This window comes from Castor canadensis, chromosome 2 (genome assembly GCF_047511655.1).
Source record: "Castor canadensis chromosome 2, mCasCan1.hap1v2, whole genome shotgun sequence".
Classification (NCBI taxonomy): domain Eukaryota; kingdom Metazoa; phylum Chordata; class Mammalia; order Rodentia; family Castoridae; genus Castor; species Castor canadensis.
Window position 1 is genome coordinate 145,951,231 of NC_133387.1, and position 25,957 is coordinate 145,977,187.

Genomic DNA, 25,957 nt, shown 5'->3' on the forward strand with positions numbered 1-25,957 from the left:
CTTGTATGCACATATGAATAATAAAAGAAAAAGGAAAAAACAAAAAAAGAAAAGAAAAAAAAAGAATTAACCTAGAAGGTAACACACACGCACAAGAAATTAATGAGAGTCAACTCCCTGTTTGGCTATCCTTATCTCAACCAGCAAAAACCCTTGTTCCTTCCTATTATTGCCTATACTCTCTCTTCAACAAAATTAGAAATAAGGGCAAAATAGTTTCTGCTGGGTATTGGGGGGGGGAGAGGAAGGGGGCAGAGTGGGTGGTAAGGGAGGGGGTGGGAGCAGGGGGGAGAAATGACCCAAGCATTGTATGCACATATGAATAATAAAAAAATTAAAATAAAAAAAAAGAAAATAGGAACAATTCTTTTAGGAGTCAGATTAAAATGTCTACAATGGCTTTGAATAACCTCAACTATCAGGATGATTAAAAAACTACAAACCACTGGACAAATAGTACCTTGTGCTCTATTTTTATTACTGAAAGGATAGACCTAAGTGGCTTAGGCAACAAAGTTTCCCCATCTTTTTCTACCACCTGCCTCACCTCAGGTTATCACCATTAGCAGTATGCTAATGACAGTCAGCACAAAGAAGGATGTGAGCTACCTGGACCTCTGAAAGCTCTAATACTAGGTTAAACAGAGTTCCATATGAAATCACTGAAGATGTTTGATGCCTGGTATTGGGAAAGTCTAACAGTGTAATTTCTTTCTAGAAGACAACAATTCTCCAAAAACCGATATTTTTGGTTTTCTAAATGAAGCTAAAAACATTTAAAAAACATAATGAACAGAAGTAATATTACCATTTGCTCAAATTTAATTGCATCCTTTTCAGCAATCTGGGCTGCCCTCTCTTTATTCATGTAAGCTGCTTTTAATTTCTGCTCCAGTTCTCTGAGTTCAAGACTGTGGAAAAAAAAATACAAATTTGAGGATCCCAAGAGAATTAAGCTTCACAGAAAATTGATTACATTTTTATGTTCTCAAAGACCGTATACAACCAGTATCATTTTAGAGCCACAGGAGAAATAGGTAATTCATTATGTTTTAATGGATGCCTTGGACATCAGGGCTTAAATGCTCTGATTGAGAAGGATTGCTCTATTTTGTTACATTCATCTACTTGTGTGTTCTGTGCCAGTATCTCACTATCTTAACCATTGTAACCATTATATCCTAGAGAAGAAGTCTTCAGTTTTGGTCTTCTGTGAAAACAACATTAAAGAAAATCTTAACAATTTTTGATACTTTGCATTTTCAAACTCACTTTAGAATTAGCTTGTCAAACATCACAATAAATACAGCTAGTTGGGATCTTATTAAGACAGCACTAAATTCATAAATCAATTTGGAGAGTACTGACATCTCTACAATACTGAGTCTTCAATAAACATGGTATAGTTCCTTCCAGTCACTTACATTTTTAAAATGTCTATCAAATATGGCTTATATTTGTGTTTTTTTTTAATTTGGGGTTTTTTTTTCAGTGCTGGGGATCAAACCCAAGGCCTCACACATGCTAGGCAAGCGCACTACCACTAAGTTACATCCTCAGTTCCTGTGTTTTGTTTTGAAATAGTAGTTTATACCTTCCAGTAGATATTTTTTATATTCTTGTACATATTATCACTTTTTTCAAATTTCATTTTCTAATTGTTGATTCACAGGAAATCAATTAATAGTGGCTTCGTATCAACCACACCAATAAAATCATTCTTATTTATCTGTAAGTTCTTTTGATCTTATACACGCACAATCTAGCTGAGAATAATGAAAATTTTATTTCTTTACTACCAATTATAACACCTTTCATTTCTCTTCTTGCCTTACGTCAATGGTTAGTAGGTATAATACAACAATTACTAGCAATTGTTTTTTAAGAGCAGGTGTTCCTGTCTTCTCAATGTCAGAGGGAAAAATATGTAACATTTTGCCATTAAGTAGGTTTCTGTAAGTTTCCTTTTATTTTCAGTTGGCTAAACTTTGTTTTAATAATAGAGTAATATTAATTCGTATTAATTGGCTTTTCCTGCCTATGATTGTGTTAACATACAAGCTACACTTACTGACTTTTAGTGTTAAATCAGTCTTATATTTCTGGAATAATTTAAATTCAATTAGGATGTGTAATCTTTCCTACATACCAATAGATTTGATATTGACTAAAATATTTCAGATTACAGCAAACACGTTTGAGAGAAAACTTAATCTCTACTTGTTCTATAGTATCCTATTCAGGCACTTAGATGTTTAAATTGGAAGATGCTCCCTGTTTTTTATGCTTTGCAAAATTATGTAAAATTGGTGTTACTTCTTCCTGAATGTCTGGTAAAATTCACAAAGCCCTGTAGATTTGTGGACAAGTTTTACCTGGTAGATGTATTATCTGTAAAATTTAAAGAAACAAATGTTGTATTTTATTTCTGTTTTGTCTTATGCCAGTTAGTTGGGTAAAATGTGCTATGTAGCAATTTATTTCATTTAAATTTTTGAATTTATTTGCATAAATTGTTTACAATATCCTGCTATGATTAAATGTCTGCATCATCTAGTGATATCATTCTTAAAATCGATTATTTATGCACATAATCTCTTTCTCATTATTGTCAGGAGGTTATCAACTTTACATCTTTTAAGGGCATATTTCTTGGCCTTTGCTGCTTCTGCTCTACGTTTATGTTCTATTTCTACTTTTATCTTTATAATTGCACTCCTGCTATATTCCTTTTGTAATCATTGCAGATAGAAATTTGCTGATGGTCATTTCAAACATAGTCATTTCAGATTTAAATTTACTCTTGAAGAGCAGCTTAGCAACATCCCACAAGATTTTGGGTGGTCTTTTAATCCTGTAACTGTACTGTAATAAATACTGAGAAACTGCTGTTTTAACAATTTTTTTTCGGTACTGGCATTTGAACTCAGGTCTTGCACTTGGTAGGCAGGCTCTACAACTTGAGTTACAACCCAGCCCTGTTTCAGCAATTTTAAGTGTAAGTTTTACTGGTGTTAATTACATTCACAATGTTCTGAAACCAACACCACTTCCAAAACTTTTTCATCACTCCAAATAGAAATGCTGTACCCACTAAGCAATGCCTCCCTGTTCCTCCTCTCCCTGTAATTCCTAATCTACCTTTTTGTCTACTTGTCTATCCTAGATATTTCACGTAAGTGGAATGATACATGATTTGTCCTTCTTTGTTGGACTCACTTCATTTAGCATGAGGTGTTTCGCGGTTCACTGGCAGGTCAGCATGAGCCAGGACTTCACTTCTTTAACTGAATGATGGTCCTGTGTGTACGTACCACATTTTGTTTATCCACGTACGTGCTCAAGGACACTCAGGTCACTTCCCCCTTTTGGCTCCCGTAATGACACTGCTTTGAACAGGCACACAGGTTTCCATTTGAGTGCAAGTACTCACTGTTTTCCATTGGTCTTACTGTAACTGTCCTAATGCATGTGACGTGGTACCTGGTTGGGGCTCTGATTTTCATTTCCCTCGTGACTAAGAGCTTGAGTATTTTTTCATGTGCTTATTGCTCATTGTGTATCTTCTGGGAGAAATATCTGTTTACATGCTTTGTCTAATTTTGAATTGGGTATTTTGTTGAATCACAGAAGTTATTCATGTATTTTGGATATTAAATCCTTCTCAGAGATTTGTTCTTCTAGCCTAAGTGAGTTCTGAGCTAGATGAACCCCTAGCTCAGAGCCATAGGGGTTCACCCCTGTGTCAGTCCTCCAGGTAGCCTTCAGGTACATTAGAACAGAGATCCATCAGCAGTAAGTTGAAAATAAGCTATGCTCTGCTCCCTCCTGAATCAGGGACCCAGTGTCACACTGGGAGTATAGGCTACAATCTTCAAGTCTGCCCTGAGCTGGGAAGGGAAGGGGTGAGAACAAGTGAAAAGGCACAAAGTTTTAAGTGGTCCTTATCTTGATTTGTTTGTCCTTATTGGCATTTACTTGGTTGCTGTGAGCCTTTGGGTGTTGTCAGAGTTTTTACAAAGTTGGTTCTGACAGTTTGGTAGGCAAGAGGGGTGAGAGTGACAGGAGCTGGAGCTGTCTGTGCGCTGCAAGTTGGCATCACTTCAGTCCTATGTTTACTAAGAGGTACTTTCATTATCACTCAGTTCAAAACACTTACTTTGCCTTTTTGTTTTGTTGTCTTTGTTTTCTGGCAGTGCCAGGGATAGAAGATGACAGGGCTTATCATACTAGGCAAACACTGTACCACTGAGTTCTCCTCCAGCCTGATATTTAAAATACTTTCTAACTTCAATTTTCATTACTTTTGGGGCTAAGGGTTATGTAGAAATACATTTTAAAATATGTAAATATACAAAGATGGTCTAGTGAATTTTTTTAAGTTTTAGTTTAATTACACAGTAGAACATACTGTGTACGAATTAAGCCCTTTAACAATCCGCTGATATTTTAGTTCTAGTACATCATCTATTTTGGTAAATGGTTCCCTTGTGCTTACTACAACTAATATCATTAGGTTTGTCCTCTTTGTTTTGCATTTTCTTTTCTCTCCTCTTTGCTTCTGTGTTGGGGCTTCACAGTGACCCCCAAGTGAGATGGGTTTTTAGGAAGGGCACATAGTCACATTCATGGCTATGACTTACTTGAGAGAAAGGATGCAGAACAAAGCTGGAGAAGGAAAATGACACATGGGGATGCAAACAGGGAGACTAGGGGCGAGCTTCCAAAATCCTCTCCCAAGGGAGTCACGTGGCACATGCGTAATTCCCTCAGGAGTGAGTTGTGACAATACTTGCGAAATGCTGTCACCAGGGAAGCTCACCAGTGTCCACACACCAAAATTTCAGATGGAATATAATGTTCCAAATAAACCAAATTGTTTTTACAAACTGTTTAGGCACAACTCACTCTCACCAGTTGAGGAGGGGTGGTGAGAACCTTCTCAAAACCCAAGTCTCCAGACACCCCAAGGGTCACGTTCCCAAACAGGGTTTTCTATGGCAAGCGGTCTTGGGCACCCCGCTGTGCTAACGCTTCTTCACGGCCTTTTCCTGGAGTCAGCATTTTCTGTTAGCACCATTTACCTCATTAATTTGTTAATTATTTATTCTTCCTCAGTTCTTAAAAACATTTTTATTAGTATATATTAGTTGCACAAGGGGGTTTTGTTATGACATTTCCATATGTGCTTATAATGTACTCCCTTCTTAAAATACTTTCAAGCAGTTTTACTTCTATTTTCATACAAGTATGTAAGGTACATCAACTATATTCCCCAAATTTTAGTGACAGAGATTACAGCACGTTTCTTGGTTCCAAATCTATTAAAATTTATCCCTTATTATTAATTTATTAGACAATAAAAGCTTACTGTCCATTTTAACTTCATTTATTTACTTCCTGTTTCACTTTTTATATTTTTAACTCTCTACATACAGTCCCCAAAAGGCAGTACAGTGAATGTTTTATACATTCAGATTTCCTTAAATTTACTACACATTTACTTCCTGCAGTTCTAAAGTTAAGCCTGAGATCATTTTTTTCTTCTTCTACCTAAAGGATAAATACAACTCTCTAATGCAAGATTCTTAGTGATCAACATTCTGCTTTTTTTGTCTGGAAATGACATTTTATGCTCATTTTTATCCATATCATCTAATTTATTTATGAATTAGTAGCTTGATTATCAGTCTGAAACATAACTGCACGGACTAAGGAAGGAACTGGTGAAAGCATTAATAAGGGAAAACTGTTTCTCTTTAAGCTGGCTTTTGCTGAATTTAAATTTCTCCTCTGTTAATGAGGTACTTGTCTTTGCTTTCACAAAGCTATGTGTTATACAATAAGCAGTGGATTTCATAACTCCACTTAAAACCACTGATCAATTTAATTGTCTTTTGAATATTTTCTTGCATTACAAAATCATGTTCAAAATTAGTAAGTCTCATGGTTTCTGAATTTGAACAAATAGTTTCAATATAAAAGATTCTTTAAAATTTACCTTGCATTTTAGAAATTAAAATACAACCTTTTAAATTCAAAGAACCCAATCTTAATATAGCTGATTTTTAATTACTTAGGATACATTTTAAGTACCGCAGCAAATAGTTCCCTGAATTTAGACCTGCCATTTTTCAGATGAATATGCCAATCTAAAAAATAGTTTCAGCATGTCGGCTGAGATGTCAGCAGGCTCATGCACAAATTTTTTTGAATCTCGGCCATTTGACACTGGCGAGAGGCAGCATACTCTACTTGAGAGAGTACTGAGTAACTGGACAACCAAGTCGCTTTTGCCTTAGGTCGAAGAAAATTTTCGCAAAGTATAGAATTCTGGATGGGCTATAATTTTCTATCAGCTGTTTAAAGCTTTTCATTCTATATCTCTGTTCAAAATTCAGTCCTTAATGTTGCTTCTTTAAAGTTAATAGTCTTTTTGTCTGACTGCTTTATTATTTCTATGACTTTTTCATGTTGGATTTCAAAAGCTTTATGAAGATGAGTTCAGGTCCATTTTTCATCATTTATTGTGCTTTAACCTGTGGTCTTATTAACTTTTGGAAAATTCTTGGCCATCATCTCTTCAAAATAATGCTTATACCTCATGCTCTTTCACCTCTATTACCAGGACTAAAATTATATGTCTGTTAGAACTTTCAACTATAGCCCATGTCTCCTTTAAGGTCTTATCTGTATTTTTCTATCCTTTGATCTCTACATAGTTTATTCTGAATATTTCATATTAACCTTTTACAAAATATCTACTCTTCTGTATCTAATATCCTAGCAAAATCTGACCATACCCGGTACTGAAACAAGACAGTGTACCCTAGCATGCGGCAATCCTGGGCGTAGAGCGGGAAGGAGGCTCACACTGCCATTCTTCTAGAATAGCAGCAACCCCCAGGCCAAATCAGCTACAAATGCAGGCCTGCCATGCTGCTGTGCCTCCTCTTCCAGTTCTTATTTTCTACCTTCTCCAGACTTTCTGTTCTCAGGGGTCTGTTTACTTGAGTCACTTAGACTGCAATGCTAGGGAAGGAAAGCTGTTTTATTGAATTCTGTGAGCAAATTAGACAAAGTCATAAGGAAATACTTATTTGCTCTTCAGATGTTACACAGCCATCAGATCAGTAACTGACTGAGGACCAGGATCTAAAGAGGGTACTTGAGGCTAAAACAGTGTGCAGAAAATTTAAAGTTTTTTCAAGGATTAATAATCTCTTCAAGAATCGGATTAACTTTGTGGACCCGCCCCAAATACACATGAGTATTTACTGACCCCTAAATTTTGATCAACAGTGACATGCCTGCCCCTAAAAAATATTTAATCTTGGGCAGCATTAAGAAATCGATTCTAGGATTGCACAAGTCTGTTTTCATAGAAGTCATTTAAAAATTTATGCTTAAAGAAATGGCAGAAGGACATGATATTTAGTTTTCATTGTAAATAAGAATATTTCTATGAATACAGTATTTTCTCAAATTAATATTTTTGCACTTAGCATACTATTTGCAAGAAAAATGTTAACTAAGTGTAATGACATAAAAAAATTTTTGCTTTCAGGTGCTAAGAATTACATAAAAGTTTAATGATAAAGCCTCAGTAAGTGGAACAAATGGAAACCAAGATACCTGTTTTCTCTTACTTGTTGCCTCATTTTTTCATCCTTCAAACTTTCATGTTTCAGTTTTGCCAATTCCACAGCCAGTTTTTCTTCCTGTGCAAGCTGCAGTTCCCTCAGTCTCTTGTTTTCTTCTGCCTGAATAAAAATGTTAACCTTGGTTATTTGTCCTCCAAAATCAGATTTTTCCTCATCAAGATTCAATTTGTTTTACAGCAGAAAACTAAATGCCTTAAGAACAAAATGTCATTTCAATATAAACTTTTCAAACATTTTATCATGGTTTTTTTCAAATATTACCACTATTAGGAAGAATATTAAATAAATATTAAATACCTCCAGTTATCCATCATCCATCTTTTCAAAAATTACCAACCTTTTGCCCGTCTTTTTCTCCAGTCTTCCATTCTACTCCATTTTCCTTGTTCTCTCTTCATTAGAATATTTTAAAGTAAATACTGGATATAATGTCATTCACCATGGAAATAACTCAATATGAGTACCTGCCTGATGTGAAGTTTTATTAATGGCAATACCTCAGTGATGTCTAATGCCCTGTCTACATTCATGTTTTTCCCAGTTGCTTGTTCAAATCAAAATCCAAACAAGATCCCTATTTTGCATCTAGTCATTATTTCTCTCAAGTCTCCTTAAATCCCATAACGGTCATGAACTACCCCACTCCCTGTCAACACACACACACACATTTTTCTATGCTATGGATCTGCTGTAGAAATTAGAACAGATGTCCCATGGACTGTCTCTTAGGGTATCATTTAACTGGTTTCTCTTTTATATTTTCTATAAAATGGAAGAAAGATCCAAGTGCTGGATTCATTTCCACATTTAAGAAAAAATTAACCCTTGACAAATGTTCAGCATAAGCCGTCAGGAAATTAAAATTACGCTACGCACCTATTGGAATGGCTATGATGAAAAAATAGTAGTGCTGACACCAAATGGTGAGGAAGGCACCTCTCACACACGTGGCTGGGTGTGAATGTAAAGCAGCACAGCAACTGGAGCCATCTGGTAGGTGGTTGGAAAATTCACATGAAACGCTACACAACAGTTGCACTGAGACGCACAGTTCCAGGCAAATGAAATGAATGCTTATTTAAAAACCTGTGGGCTAGAGGTGTGGCTCAAGTGGTAAAGTGCCTGCCTAGCAAGCAAAGCCCTGAGTTCAAACCCCATTACCACAAAATTTATTAAAAACCCTGTGCCAGAATGTTTACAGCAGATTTGCTCATAACAGTCAGTACTGGAAATATCCTGAACGTCCCTCATCAGGTAAAGGGTCAAATAAACAGGTCCATGTGCTCGACAGAATCCTGCTCATGATAAAAAGGAATGAAGAAATGCGAAGGAATATAAGCAAGAACTTGACTGAATTTCTGGGGATTATACAGAGTAAAGAAAGCCAACCCCAAAAAGGTTATTAAACACTCTTTGATGCTACATTCATTCTTGGAACATGTTCTTTTAAAAAATTTTATATGTAATTCACATAGCACAAAATTCACCTCTCACAACTCATGACTTGGTAATTTTAGTATATTTACAGTGTGGTGCAGCCATCATCATTATCTACTTCCACAGCTTTTTAAAAGACAAACTTTACTTTTTGGGTTCAAGCAAAACTGAGCAGAAAAAATGGAGTTCCCATATACCCCCACCTCCACCCACGCACACACAACCCCCCTCATTAGTGTTACATTTGTTACAATCAGTATACCTACATTTACATTTTATAAAACAGGATTACATCCCAAAGTCCATAGTTACAGTAGAGTTCACTCTTGGTGCCATGCATGCTATGGGTTTTGACAAATGTAAAATGACATGTGTCTGCCATTATGGTGTGACACAGAACAACTCCCTACCCTTGAAAATCCTCTGCACTCTGCTATGCAATTCTCCCTCCCCCAGCCCTGGGACACCAGTCTTCTTTTATACAAGTTCATCTTTCCCAGAATGTCCTGCAGTTAAGATGATCCAGAATGCAGCCTCTTCAAATGCTTGTGCATGTCCTTCCAGGGCTTGCTAGTTCTTTTCCTTTTTTTAACTTAGCTTTATTTTTGATTTATCATACATTAACAATACAAGGAGTTTCACTGTGATGATTCCATATATGTGTACAGTGTACTTTGAACAAGCTCACCCTCCACTGTATTCCCATGCCTCCTCTTCTTCCTCCTCTCAGTCAGTGTTCGGTGGGCTTCCCATGCAGCACACCTCTGTTCTCCTCACTTTGTCCACTGTCTGGATATACCATAGTTTATCTCCATTCATCCACAGGAGGACATCTTGGCTGCTCCCAAGTTTTTAGCATTTATAAAGTAATTTGTAGCTACTATACCTAATTATAAATGTTACATATTTTTATAAATGCTGTAGATATTTATAAATGATGTGTGTGCAGGTTTTTGTGTGGACATAAATTTTCAACATCCCAGAATATTTTTACTTCCCCAAAAAGAAACCTATACTTGTTAACAGTTAGTCACTTCCTCTCATCTCTCCTTCAACCTCTTGCACCCACTAATCTACTTTCATTGTTTATGGATTTGCCAGGTCTGGACATTTCATATAAATGAAATTATATACTATGTGGCCTGCTCTGTCTGGATTTTTTCACTCAGCATAATGGTTATGAGGTTTATCCTTGTTGTAGCATATATCAATAATTCATTTTGATGGCTTTATAATATTCCATTGTACAGGTAGAACACATTTTGTTTATTCATTCATCAGCTGCTTAGGATTTGAGTTGTGTCATCTTTCAGGATTTCATGAATAATGCTGCTGTGAATATCTGTGCATAGGTTTTTGTGCAAATAGACATAAGTCTCCAAATCTCTTGGGTGTATGCTTAGGAGGAGAACTGCTGAGTAACGCAGTAATTATGTTAACTTATTCAGGAACTATTTGAGTATTTTCCACAACCACTGTACCACCTTTCCTCTCCAGCATCAAAGTGCAGCTTCCATGTTCCCCACATCCCACCAACACTTATTTTCCATATTTTTATCACAGCAGTCTCATAGTTCTGAAGTGGTTTCTTGTGGTTTTGATTTGCATTAATAAATAATAATGCAAATAACTAATGATGTTGAACATCTTTTCCGTGGAAAGATGGTTATGGAAAGCCTTTGGAGTTTATTGACTTTTTATTGATATGTAAAAAAAATTCTTGAAATGACAAATTACAGAAATGGAGAACAGATCAGTGGTCTCTCAGGTTAGGGATGGCAAGGGGTGGACAGGAAAGATATGAGTATACTTACAAAGACAAAATAAGGGATCCTTATGGTCTTAGAGCTTTTCTGTATCTTATTTCTGAGATACAATCCTACTATGTGATACACAGCACAGACCTAAACACACACACACACACCAGGAAATGAGAACAAGACTGGCAGACTAAGCATTGTTGAATCTTGTCTGCGATGCTGTACTGTACTTTGCATGATGTTGCATTGGGAGACAATGGGTGCAGGATGTACAGGATCTCACTGCATTGTTTCTTATAACTGCATATGAATCTACAGTTATCCAAATTAAAAGTTTAATAAAAGAAAATAGCAATTGCTGATGACAACACAAAGCAACTGCAATTCCCATACTTTATTTGAGGAAATACAAAAATAGTACAATACTTTTAGAAAATGATGAAACAAGTTTCTTATAAAATGAAATATACACCTACCATATGACCCAGTCAGCCAATTCCGAGCAATCTACAGAGAAATGAAAGTTTACATTCACACACAGATCTGTAATCAAATGTTTACAGCAGCTTTATTCACAGTCGCCAAATACTGGAAGCAGCCCAGATTTTCTGGTACAGCTATACAACAGAATACTATGTACCATTCAGAAATTTAAAAAATTGATGCATATAGCACCATGGAACCTTCAATTTGTTTTTCTGAGAAGACAGACTCAAAAGACAATGTGTTGTGTAATGACACTGTGAAAAGGTTGGAAAACTAGGACAAAAAGAAATCAATAGTTTCTCAGGATTGAGGTGAAGGTGGCCAAATCTAGAGGGGTATCATGGAAGGAGATTGGATTGATGAAATTGTTTTGCTTGTGATTGTAGAAACAGAAATCTATGTATTTATTAACATCCAAAAAAACTGTACCTCACAAAGAATGAATTTTATAACATAAATTTAAAAAGAAATCATCTGGTACTATAAATACTACTCAACAACTTGGATGAGTCCCTAGAATGGTATGCTGACTGAAAAAAGTCTACTCAAAAGATCAGAGATGATTCCACAAATGGATAATCACAAACTTGATTACATTTATGTAACACCTAGAGATTCCAAGATGGCGGCTAGAGGGAGGAAGCAGAAAGCGAGTCTCCTATAGTGAAATCTTGGAGAGATGCTGGAGACACACTTTGCAGGCATAATCACTGAGAAGAGGCATAACTTTGACCCCTCCACACCTCCAGCCGGCGCAGAGAATCTCCACTTCACGTTAAACAGAGAAACCAGGAGGGCCCCCAGGCCACCAGTCGCTGGCGCCCAGATGGCTTGGGAAGACGCGGACCAGGTGAGCTTCGTGGTATGCAGTACTCCCACAGACAAGCCTGGGCCAGAGCAGCATAGCCCCATGGACAGACCAACCTCCACCCGGGGAAAAAAAGAGAAACTGAGTAATAAGCAATAACAGCAATAAAGACATGCGGGAAAGAGGGTGGAGCTCACTGAGCACCAAAGATTGGGGGAAGGGAGCCCTTCCCGGGACTGTAAATAAACAAGCCGGGCAGGCCGGAGAGGCTCTGGCAGGAGCAGGGGCACGCGCCCAGCAACCAGGAGCAGGAAAGCTTGTGAGAGTGGCGGAGGGAGGAAAACTCCACAGGAGAGGAGGGAAGACCCACTTCCCACGTGAACTGTAAACAAACATGGTGGCTGGCAGGAGCAGCAGCACCACCCAGTAATCAGACGCAGGTAAGCTTGTGAAAGTGGCGGTGGGAGGAAAACTGCACAGGAGAGGGGGGAAGACCGACCTCCCACATGAACTGTAAATAAACACGCAGGCCTAAGAACGCGGGTGCAGTGTCACCATTCCCAGTGCTTGGAAAGGAGAAAGCGTGTAGCAGAGGCTCACACACAGGAGAAATCTGAGCAAACAAAGCCTGCTCACCCCTGAGATCTGCATAAATAATGCCTCCAGCAACAGCAGGCTGACAGCAGCGGGCAGGCGAGCCACAACTGCAGATACCATTCTCAGAACTGTCTCCGGACTCTTTTTTTCTTTGTCTCCCTACCTTTGATGAGAGAACAACCGAATTACACCTGCAAGCTGAAAAACTTACTGAAACTGTATTGCATTTGAACTTGGGACACTTGGTGGGGTTTTTATTGTGCGTGTGTGTGTAGTTTTGTTCTACTTTATGTGTCCCCTTTGATGAGACAACTACAGAACAACATCTGAGGCACCATCTCCAGGATTGGAGACTGAGACGGACACCCAAATTATTAAGACTAAAACTTCATTGCATTTGAACTTGGAGGGTTTTTGTTTTTTTGGTTTTTTTTAATTTTCTATTTTTTCATTTTAATACATTTTTATATATAGATTTTTCTTTCATTTACTTATTTTTTATTTTTATTCTTATCTTCATTTTTTTTATTTTTGATTTTCAATCCTCTGTCTCTCTAATGTCTGTTCAGCTTACTGTCGATTAGTAAAATAACACTCCCTGTTTATACTTTTGAAACCTTCTTGTCAGATACCCTGTTCTGTTTTCTCCTTCCAGTCTGTGTATTTGTTTTTCCCATTTCTTTAACTTCTTGCTTTCCATCTCAGCTCACCCTTCCATTCTAAATATTACCATTATTATTATTACAAGCTAGAAAATACTTAATTGCACCAAAACAGTAACAACACCAAAGACAATGATGGGAAGACAGAAAAAACAGGGAAACCAGTTTCCCCACAGCAAAAAATTAGTACAGGAACCAGAGGGGAATGAAGAAAACAGGTACTCAGATCCAGACTCCAACAAAATGAAGATAAACTATGCCAAAGGACCCAATGAAGCCCACAAGAATAATTTAAAAGAAGACATACTACAGGTACTCAATGAGAATTTTATAGAGATGATACTGGATAGGGTCAACCAAAATGTACAGGAGACATTCAAGAAATTCCAAGACAACAAAAATAGAGAATTTGAAAAAGCAAAAGAAGAAATAAAGGAAACCATAGAAGCACTGTATAAACACCAAAGTGAAAGAGAGAACACGATGAATAAATGGATAAATGAACTCAGGACAAAAATAGACAACATTAAAGAGGAAACCAGCCAGGATATGGAAAACCTCAGAAAAAAAGAACAAAACAGAACTGCAAAACAAAAAGGAAGGCCAATCCAGCAGAATAGAACAAACAGAAGACAGAATCTCAGAACTTGAAGATGAAATGGTAATTAAAGGAACAACCAAAGAACTATTAATTAAACAACTCAAGACCTGTGAAAAGAAAATGCAAGAACTCACCGACTCCATCAAAAGACCAAACTTGAGAATCATGGGCATCGAAGAAGGAGAAGAGGTACAAGCGAAGGGAATGCGTAATATATTTAAGAAAATAATAACGGGAAATTTCCCAAATCTAGAGAAAGATAATCCCATACAGATGCAAGAGGCCTCCAGAACACCAAACAGACCACATCAAAACAGAACTACCCCACAACATATCATCATTAAAACAACAAGTTCAGAAACTAAGGAATGAATATTGAAGGCTGTAAGAGAGAAAAAACAAGTAATATACAAAGGTTAAACCCATCAAAATCACAGCAGACTTCTCAACAGAAACATTAAAAGCAAGAAGAGCGTGGGGTGAGATCTTCCGGGCACTGAATGAAAATAACTTCAACCCCAGGGTACTCTACCCAGAAAAACTATCATTCAAAATAGATGGAGCAATAAAAGTCTTCTATGATAAGCAGAAACTACAACAATATGTGACCACAAAGCCACCACTACAAAGGATTCTGCAAGGGATTCTGCACACAGAAAGTGAAACCCAACTTAACCATGAAAAGACAGGCAGCACAAAACCACAGGAAAAGAAAAAGCAAGACAGTAGAGAGTAACCTCAACTTAGGTACACACAATCAAACCTTCAAACAACTAAGACAACTAAATGACAGGAATCACCACATAACTATCAGTACTAATGCTTAATGTTAACGGACTAAATTCACCCATCAAAAGGCACTGCTTGACGAAATGGATTAAAAAGAAAGATCCAACAATTTGTTGCTTACAGGAGATACATCTCACCGACAGAAATAAGCATAGGCTAAGGATGAAAGGCTGGAAGAAGATTTACCAAGCCAATAGCACCCGAAAACAGGCAGGAGTAGCAATACTTATCTCTGACAAAGTAGACTTCAAACCTACATTGATCAAACGAGATAAAGAAGGACATTCCCTACTAATAAAAGGGGAAATAGACCAAAAGGAAATAATAATTATCAACCTGTATGCACCCAACTTCAACGCACCCAATTTCATCAAACATACCCTGAAAGACATAAAAGCATATATAAACGCCAACACAGTGGTTGTGGGAGACTTTAACACCCCATTATCATCAATAGATAGGTCATCCAAACAAAAAATCAATAAAAAATCCAAGATCTAAAATATGCAATAGATCAAATGGACCTACTTGATGTCTACACAACATTTCATCCAACCTCTACACAATACACATTCTTCTCAGCAGCCCATGGAACCTTCTCCAAAATAGATCATATCCTAGGGCACAAACCAAGTCTCAGCAAATATAAGAAAACAGAAATTATACCGTGCATACTATCTGATCACAATGCAGTAAAAGTAGAACTCAACAACAAACGTAAAGACAAAAAACATGCAAACAGCTGGAAACTAAATAACTCATTACTTAATGAACAATGGGTCATTGATGAAATAAAAGAGGAAATTAAAAAGTTCCTGGAAGTCAATGAAAATGAAAACACAACCTACCGGAACCTATGGGACACAGCTAAGGCAGTCCTGACAGGAAAGTTTATAGCCATGAGTGCATATATTAAAAAGATTGAAAGATCCCAAATCAATGACCTAATGATACATCTCAAACTCCTAGAAAAACAAGAACAAGCAAATCCCAAAACAAATAGAAGGAGAGAAATAATAAAAATAAGAGCTGAAATCAACGAAATAGAAACCAAAAAAACCATACAAAGAATTAATGAAACAAAAAGTTGGTTCTTTGAAAAAATAAACAAGATCGATAGACCCCTGGCAAACCTGACTAAAATGAGGAGAGAAAAAACCCAAATTAGTAGAATGCAAAAGGGGAGATAACAACAAACACCATGGAAGTCCACGAAATCATCAGAGACTACTTCGAGAACCTATATTCAAACAAATTTGAAAATCTTACAGAAATGGACAGATTTCTAGATACACGTGACCATCCAAAACTGAACCAAGAGGAAATTAATCACCTGAATAGATCTATAACACAAAATGAAATTGAAGCAGCAATCAAGAGTCTCCCCAAAAAGAAAAGTCCAGAACCTGAGGGATTCTCTGCTGAATTCTATCAGACCTTTAAAGAAGAACTGATACCAATCCTCCTTAAACTGTTCCACGAAATAGAAAGGGAAGGAAAACTGCCAAACACATTTTATGAAGCCACTATTACACTTATCCCAAAACCAGGCAAAGACACCTCCAAAAAGGAGAACTATAGGCCAATCTCCTTAATGAACATTGATGCAAAAATCCTCAACAAAATAATGGCAAACCGAATTCAGCAACACATCAAAAAGATTATTCACCATGACCAAGCAGGCTTCATCCCAGGGATGCGGGGGGTGGTTCAACATACGAAAATCAATAAATGTAATAAACCATATTAACAGAAGCAAAGGAAAAAACCACTTGATCATCTCAGTAGATGCAGAAAAAGCCTTTGATAAGATCCAACACCATTTCATGATAAAAGCTCTAAGAAAACTAGGAATAGAAGGAAAGTATCTCAACATTATAAAAGCTATATATGACAAACCTACAGCCAGCATTATACTTAATGGAGAAAAACTGAAACCATTCCCTCTAAAATCAGGAACCAGACAAGGATGCCCACTATCTCCACTCTTATTCAACATAGTACTGGAATCCCAGCCAGAGCAATTAGGCAAGAAGAAGGAATAAAAGGAATACAAATAGGTAAAGAAACTGTCAAAATATCCCTATTTGCAGACGACATGATCCTATACCTTAAAGACCCAAAAAACTCTACTCAGAAGCTTCTAGACATCATCAGTAGCTATAGCAAGGTAGCAGGATATAAAATCAACATAGAAAAATCATTAGCATTTCTATACACTAACAATGAAACACTAACAATCTGAAAAAGAATGTATGAAAACAATTCCATTTACAATAGCCTCAAACAAAATCAAATACCTAGGTGTAAACCTAACAAAAGATGTGAAAGACCTCTATAAGGAAAACTATACACTTCTGAAGAAAGAGATTGAGGAAGACTATAGAAAGTGGAGAGATCTCCCATGCTCATGGATTGGTAGAATCAACATAGTGAAAATGTCTCTACTCCCAAAAGTAATCTACATGTTTAATGCAATTCCCATCAAAATCCCAATGACATTCATTAAAGAGATCGAAAATTCTACTGTGAAATTTATATGGAAACACAAGAGGCCACGAATAGTCAAGGCAATACTCAGTCAAAAGAACAATGCTGGAGGTATCACAATACCTGACTTCAAACTATATTACAAAGCAATAACAATAAAAACAGCATGGTACTGGCAAAAATAGACATGAAGACCAGTGGAACAGAATAGAGGACCCAGATATGAAGCCACACAACTATAACCAACTTGTCTTTGACAAAGGAGCTAAAAATATATGATGGAGAAATAGCAGCCTCTTCAACAAAAAGTGCTGGGAAAACTGGTTAGCAGTCTGCAAAAAACTGAAACTAGATCCATGAATATCACCCTATACCAAGATTAACTCAAAATGGATCAAGGATCTTAATATCAGACCACAAACTCTAAAGGTGATACAGGAAAGAGTAGGAAATACTCTGGAGTTAACAGGTATAGGTAAGAACTTTCTCAATGGAACCCCAGCAGCACAGCAACTAAGAGATAGCATAGATAAATGGGACCTCATAAAACTAAAAAGCTACTGTTCATCAAAAGAAATGGTCTCTAAACTGAAGAGAACACCCACAGACTGGGAGAAAATATATATCAAAGGTCTGGTAACCAGAATATATAGGGAACTTAAAAAACTAAATTCTCCCAAAACTAATGAACCAATAAAGAAATGGGCAAGTGAACTAAACAGAACTTTCTCAAAAGAAGAAATTCAAATGGCCAAAAAACACATGAAAAAATGCTCACCATCTCCAGCAATAAAGGAAATGCAAATTAAAACCACACTAAGATTCCACCTCACCGCGTTAGAATAGCCATCATTAGCAACACCACGAACAACAGGTGTTGGCGAGGATGCAAGGAAAAGGAACCCTTTTACACTGTTGGTGGGAATGTAGACTAGTACAACCACTCTGGAAAAAAATTTGGAGGCTACTTAAAAAGCTAAATATCGATCTACCATTTGATCCAGCAATACCACTCTTGAGGATATACCCAAACACTGTGACACAGGTTACTCCAGAGGCACCTGCACACCTATGTTTATTGCGGCACTATTCACAATAGCCAAGTTATGGAAACAGCCAAGATGCCCCACCACTGACGAATGGATTAAGAAAATGTGGTATCTATACACAATGGAATTTCATGCAGCCATGAAGAAGAACAAAATGTTATCATTCGCTGGTAAATGGATGGAATTAGAGAACATCATTCTGAGTGAGGTTAGCCTGGCCCAAAAGACCAAAAATCTTATGTTCTCCCTCATATGTGGACATTAGATCAAGGGCCAACACAACAAGGGGATTGGACTATGAGCACATGATAAAAGTGAGAGCACACAAGGGAGGGGTGAGGATAGGTAAGACACCTAAAAAACTAGCTAGCATTTGTTGCCCTTAACGCAGAGAAACTAAAGCAGATACCTTAAAGCAACTGAGGCCAATAGGAAAAGGGGAACAGGTACTAGAGAAAAGGTGAGATCAAAAAGAATTAACCTAGAAGGCAACACACACGCACAGGAAATTAATGTGAGTCAACTCCCTGTATAGCTATCCTTATCTCAACCAGCAAAAACCCTTGTTCTTTCCTATTATGGATTATACTCTCTTTACAACAAAATTAGAAGTAAGGGCAAAATAGTTTCTGCTGGGTATTGAGGGGTGGGGGGGAGAGGGAGGGAGCAGGGTGGGTGGTAAGGAAGGGGGTGGGGGCAGGGGGGAGAAATGACCCAAGCCTTGTATGCACATATGAATAAAAAAAATAAAGACCCTATTTCCAACTATGAAAGAAAAATTTATGTAACACGTAAAAATAAAAAAATTTACAGAGCCAGAGAACAAATTGATAGTTGCCAGACATAGTGAGGTTGATGTTATGATTACAGAGTAGCATGCTTGAGATCTTTGTGGTGAAAGAATAGTTTTATATCTTGATTAAGGTTAGTGGTTGCACAAATCTACTCAGAATTTTTAAACCTGTTGAGATCACCATAAAAGGGGACAAGGGTAGAAAGGAGAAAAATAGGGGATGGACCAGTTCGGGTTCAGAAACCAGAACACTAGCCCAGACAGCAAGTAAATGATTAAAAGAAAAAGACAGGAGAAAGTAGAAGACCACAGAAGAAAGGAAATGGAAGTTTCCAAAGACCAAAACTAGAGCAACATGAACAACAGTACCAGATTATAAAGAAAAAGGAAATTCAATCATACTGATTAAACCAATAAATAAAGGAGAAGGGATGACTTTCTTACAGAGGAATTCCAATTAACAAATGAAGAAATGAGACAATTATAGTTAGGACCCCGAAGAATAATTGCTGAAAGCGGCAATCCCAGTGAATGCTGAAGTTGTGGGACTAAGTTTAAACTGGAACAGGACATTCACAGTCTCAGTTTCCCCTTCAGGAAGAACACAGTAAGACACCTTGAAGATTAGGTCTCATACAGCATCCCCTAAAGGAGTTAATGACCATAGAAGAAAAAAACATCCAAGAGCGTGTGATGGACTTAGCTTATGGAGAACCAATTCAGTTTCTGCTGTGCATGCTCATTTGTCACCTGGACCACAGAGATGACTGCTTGAGATCCTTCATGGCCCCAAAAGCCATGGACTGGGAATTAAGACCATGTGCAAAGGTTTCTAAAAATCCCTGAATGGTTGCAGGTGCTGAGGAAAGTGTCTGATACTTTAGAAACTTAAAAGAGGAAAAGTAGGATGGCATTCTTACGTAAAACCTTGACCCAGTGTTTAAAAATGTGATTTTGTATTTAGATCTTATTATTGCTCCAGTACATAGGCATTGCATAAAGCATTACAGAAGCTGTATACATTTAAATTGTGTACGTTGAAGGTTAGGGGAAAAATAGTGGTCATTATTCCTGAATGAAGTAACTTTCTTCTCCCCTCAAAAAAGTAAGTTTCTCCTTCAAAATATTTAGTAATTATAAAATGAAAAAAAAGTAACTTCACAGACAAGAATTCTGATAGATACAACCTTATCTGAGTGATCCAGATTAATATCAATATGAAGTGACATCATCTACCCCCTGATGTGATGCATGAAATCAATGAAGTCTGAGCTGATCAGAAGGGAGACTGCCCTGGACTGGCCTAAGCTAATACAATGATCCCTGAAAATGACAGGGAGGAGCTGTCATGCCCAGTGGGCCTTAGAGGAGCAAACTGCCATGTGTCAGGGAATGGAAGGGACTTAAGGGAAATAAGGACTTCAGTCTTACAACTGTAAGAAAATGACCTGCCAATTTAAATGACGCCAAACTCCACAATGTATCCCAGGCAACACCTTGATTTTGGCCTTGTGAGACTGAGCAGAGAATCTAGCTACATCATACTTAGATTTCTGACCTGCAGAAATGGAAGTTGTTTCAAACCACTAAGTTTATGACAACGTATTACTCACCAGGAGAAAACTACTACAACTGAACTGTACTCTTCAAAATTGTCAAGCTCATCAAAGACAGAAAGAAGTAAAGAACTGTCACAGACTGGAGGGGACAAAGAGAAAGAGATGGGACAACTGAATGCAATCTGTGATACTGGTAGGAAAAAAAGACACTAGAGGAAAAATTGACAAACTATGACTACATCCCCCAAAATAGTTAACATACTGTAGGAAGGCAAACTTCTATATTTTGAACTTTTCTATGATTGTTCATCTTTCTAAGAAAGATGTTAACAAAAGAAGCTGTCAGGTGAAGGATAAAGGGTTCCCTATATTATTTTAAACTTTTCTATAAATACAAACTTATGATAAAAAAAGTTACCCATCAAAAATGCCTGGAATCAATGATAACACACCTAGCACCCAAATTGTCTCTAAATACTTCCCAAAAATGATATTAGAGTACCATGGCTAATTCCAGGTATGGGGAAAAAATATATATGAGATGAGCCTTGAATTATTCAGGATTCTCCAGAGAAAGTGGTTATGGAGACAAGCAAATCCCAAGACCTCAGGATAAGCTGACAAGCTGAAGAGACAATAGCTTCATGCTATTCTGAGACCAAAGGCCTGAGAACCAGTAGAAGAAATATTGTAGCTCCAGTCTGAAGACCAGCAGACTTGAGAACCAGGAAGAGCCAATCAGTGTTTAAGTCCAAAGGCAGGGGAAAAAAAAAGCATATCTATGTCTCCGTTCCAAATTCAGGTAAGCAGAAAGAATTCCCTATTTAGGAAGGATTCATCTTTTTAATTTTTTTGAGGCCTTTAACAGACTGGATGAGGCCCATCCTCACTGTGGGGGGGGGGGGTGGCGATGTGTTTTACTCAATCAACTGATTTAGATGTTAATATTATTCAAAAATGTTCAAGAATAATGTTTAATCAATACCTGATTACCCTATGGCCATCACAATACTGGAACATTCTGTTCTGCCAGAAGCAAGGAAGATATCAAAGATTAAAGGTGTCTTGAAAAAAGGACATAGAAGCAATAAAAAAAGAGCATCTATTGGCCAAGGATAGGACAATTTGAGCATCAAAAGAAAATTATAAATGATCTGGGTGCCAGTGGCTCATGACTGTAATCCTAGCTACTTGGCAGACTGAGCTACTTAGAAAGATCATGATTCCAGGCCAGCCTGGGGAAAAGAATGAATGGTTTGCAAGAGCACATGTCAATGGAAAGAAGCTGGGTATGGTGGTGCATGCCTATCATCCCAGCTACAAAAGGAAGTGTAAAATAGGAGGATCATGGTTCAGGGCAGCCTGGGCAAAAAGTGAGAGCCTATCTCCAAAATATCCACAGCAAAAAGGGCTGGAAGGGGTAAGTCAAGTGGTAGATCACCTGCCTAGCAAGTGTGAAGCCCTGAGTTCAAACCCCAGTACTGGCCCCCAAAAATATAACAAATGCAAGTATAAGAATAAAAAGGGTCATGAGTTTATAAAGTTTTTTTTTAAAGAGAAAAAATCAATCACAGTCCTCTATGTGAGAAAACATCCATATTTTCTCAGATACATACTAAAGTATGCAGGAGAAAGCTGGTATACCTGGGATTTTCTTTAAAATTAAAGACAAGATAAAAAGAGTAGAAAAACTTCAGTCTCTAAGATTTACTTGCTCAGAGTTAAGAGATCACATCTGAGCTTTGGGAATTTTGCACAGAGGGATGAGTAACTTTTAAATCTTGCATTTGCTCTTTGTCACATCATCTTACAAAATGATGTTTTTTTGAGTGCCTGCTGTATCGACAAGAAAACAAACAACAACAAATGCTGCTGAGGATGTGGAGAAAATGAACCCTTCTACACTCTAGGTGGGAATGTAAAGACGTGAAGTCACTATGGAAATCAGTATGCAGGCTTCTCAGAAAACTAAAAATAGACCGTCCTCATAACCCTGCCATACCACTCTTGGGAACATATCTGAAGCTGTGGAATCAGCTGAGGTAGCCAATAACTGATGAATGAATAAAGAAAATATGATATATATACAAATACATACATACATACGCCATTCAAGTATTATTTTGCCATAAAGGAAAATGAAATTATGTCACGTACAGGAAAATGGATGGAACTAGAGATCATCATGCTGAGTGAAATTTTTTAAAAAGCTAAATATTGCATGCTTTCACTCATTTGTGGAATCCAGACCTCAGATCATGATGATGATGACAATGGAACATAATGTGAAAGGGAGGCATCAGCAGGAGCAGGAGGCGGAAAGGAAAGGTACTGAGGAGTGAAGACAATCTACGTATGTAATACTGTGTGTGAAGACAGCATAATAAAACCTACCAAACACTGTTTAAAAATAGGGAGAGGAATGAGGTGGAGAGTAGGGACTATGAGGGAGGGGTGAACTTAGTCAAAGAACATTGTGTACCACCAATGCTTATTGCAGCACTGTTCACAATAGCCAAGCTGTGGAAACAACCCAGATGCCCTACAACTGATGAATGGATCAAGAAAATGGAGTTTTATTCAGCCGTAAGGAAGAATGAAACCATGTGGTTTGAAGGTAAATGGATGCAACTGGAGGCCATCATGTTAAGCAAGCCAGGCTCAGAAAGACAAAGACCACATGTTTTCTCTCATTTGTGAGACAGACACAAAACAAATATAAGCAATATTACAAAAAATAGGTTATGCTAAAGGGAGGTCACTAACAAGAGAGGTAGGGTAAAAGAAGGAAAATGAGGTAGATATGAGTGCTGTGCTTTCTATACAAGAATGAATACAGAATTTTTAGATCTTTTGAAATCACCCTAAGAAGGATACTAAAGTAGAAAGGAGAAAAGTAGAGGAGATGAACCAGTTCAGATTATAATACATATATACATGGAAATTTCACAAGGAAACTCCCTGTGGAGCTATTTTTAAATGCTCTTTTTCAAAAACAGGTAACAGGAAGCTAAAATAGGTCTTGTCTGGGAATTTATACCAGTGGGAGGTGGGAGGATATAAAGAAAGGGTGAAGGAGGCAGAATGTAGTAGAAATATGTACTCGTGTATGAAAATGGAAAAATGAGACCTGTTGATACTACTCCAGGAATGGGGGGAAGGGAGATAAAGAAGAATGATAGAGGAGGTGAATTCAACTATGATATGTTGTAAGAACTTTTGTAAATGTCACAATGTACCCCCAGTACAACTATAATATAATAAAAAACAAAAACAAAGTACATTGTGCACATCCATGGAATTACCACAATGAAACCCTGTCAAATATGAATGTATGGTAATTAAAAAGTAAAGTAAAACTGAAATATGAAAATACCCTTTTCACGTTTATGAGCACTCATTTTTCATGTATCTCATTTCTTAACACTTTCCTGAAAATATTTAGAAATACCACTGATAAATTATCTCGTATTTCAGGAGATATACACAAAATATATGGTAACTGACTCATTCAAGACAGTATTTTGAAAGTAAAAAGAAAATGTCACTTCTACCACTTTATAATGTACATGTTTCATTTCAGTAAATTCTATAAAAGGATCCCTAAATTTTTGTCCTCAGAAACTTATGGAAAGCAACACAATTGTACTTACATGAACACAACTGTGGAAGTTAGCTATTGTGGATTTCATATTTATGTTTTATCCTTGTCAGGCACAAATCTAGGGACTTTACCTACTCATTATTAAAACAATCTTTGGTAGGAGTTACTACTATCATTCACCATGTTATAGAAGCAGCATAAAAAGTAAAAGCAAGTCATCCCAGGTTCTGCAGCTAAGATGCAGAGTACTAATGACAGTGTAGCTCCAAAAAGCCAACTCTGTCACAGAACATGAGGTGGTTCTCTATCTACTCAATTCCAGTGTTAGTGGTTGTCTTTCAAGATTTTCAAGGTACAAGTGAAGAAAGTACAACAGTGAATAGTGAAACTTACTTTTTGGATGGCTTCTTCCATATCCAACTCGAATTGCTCATCCTGTAATATTCTGAGGAATCTCTTGTTCTCAACCCGCTCATCATCTTCGTTCTGCACCACTTGGTTCCTGACTCCACTCTCTAACTTTTTTAGTGCTTCCACATGCAACATTTTGGAAAATTTTTCATCTACTAATCTCTGATGCCTTTCACTACAGCTCAGAACTCTCCTTTTGGAAGCCTATAATGTGAAGGGGGAAAAAAAAGTATGCAGACTTCAATATTCCAAGGCATCATTTTTAAAAAATACATTGATGCAAACCTCTGTACAAATGACACAAAACAGATAACAGTAACGAAAGGTCTTTGGCTCTTTTCCTATGTTCATAGTATTCCTGATAAAAGATTAAACGTAGTAGATCAATACATTGATGTATCACTAACTAGGTACTAATATTCTTTATTTTAAAGATGAAGCATGAGAAGTAAAATAACTAAAGCCAAGGTTCAATTGCTTATAAACAACAGTGGTTGGATCAAAGACAGGCAGTGGTGCTCTCTAAGACCAGCTCTTTACCACTACGTGGGGATCTCCCTCTTTGTTCCACCCACTGCCCCACTCCAGGGTCACCAAGTCCTATTCAGAAGCTGGTTAGGTCTCCCTAATATAAATCTAATAGGTCAACCGCTGCTCCTTATCCATTCACTCTCTCCTGGGCTTTTATTTCCACTCATTTGTGTAGAAGTTCTACACATGTGACTAATACAGTGCGGGGGAAAGGCTGGAACCCACCAGATGCATCCCGAAAGCGAACGCAAGTTTCCCACTTACTTCTCACACTAAGTACTTCGAATTTTAAGAGATAATAAATAAATAAACAAACAAACAAGCAGTTTCGAGTCCCCGTCGGGCTCACCATTTTGGCTGATTAAAAATCCCCCTCTCTGACCGACTCCTGCAGCAGCCACCACCTCCCGCCAGTCTACTCTCAGGCTCCGGTGTTTACGTCGTGTCCAGGCAACGGCCGCGCCAGACCCCGTGCAGGACGCGGCCTTCCATTGGACGCAGCGCGATCCAATCGGCATCGAGCTTCTTGGACCAGGCAGAAGGGCTGCTTCCATAGGCCTGAACTAGCTGGGCGGGAAGTTCATATTGCGCGTCCTGACGCAAGCCCTCTGCAGACTGTAGGAGCTGAAGATTTCCCTCCAGCGGCTAAAGTCTGTAGTTTAGGAGCTAAGTCCAAGCCAGTGGAAACTACTTACAAAGAAAGACACAACTGTGGA

General features: G+C 37.6%; 1 protein-coding gene across 1 annotated transcript in view; it reads right to left on the bottom strand.

Annotated features, from left to right (window-relative positions):
• The window catches only part of Mns1 (meiosis specific nuclear structural 1), a 53,274-nt gene extending 27,569 nt beyond the window's left edge, over window positions 1–25,705 (bottom strand). The window contains exons 1-4 of the mRNA XM_074066015.1: window positions 25,591–25,705; window positions 24,693–24,914; window positions 7,636–7,763; window positions 809–911 (exon numbers count right to left, since the gene is read on the bottom strand). Coding sequence (XP_073922116.1) covers window positions 809–911; window positions 7,636–7,763; window positions 24,693–24,914; window positions 25,591–25,593 — 456 coding nt within the window. The 5' untranslated portion in view covers window positions 25,594–25,705. The remainder of the gene's footprint in view (window positions 1–808; window positions 912–7,635; window positions 7,764–24,692; window positions 24,915–25,590) is intronic.
• Between the last annotated feature and the right edge of the window lie 252 nt (window positions 25,706–25,957).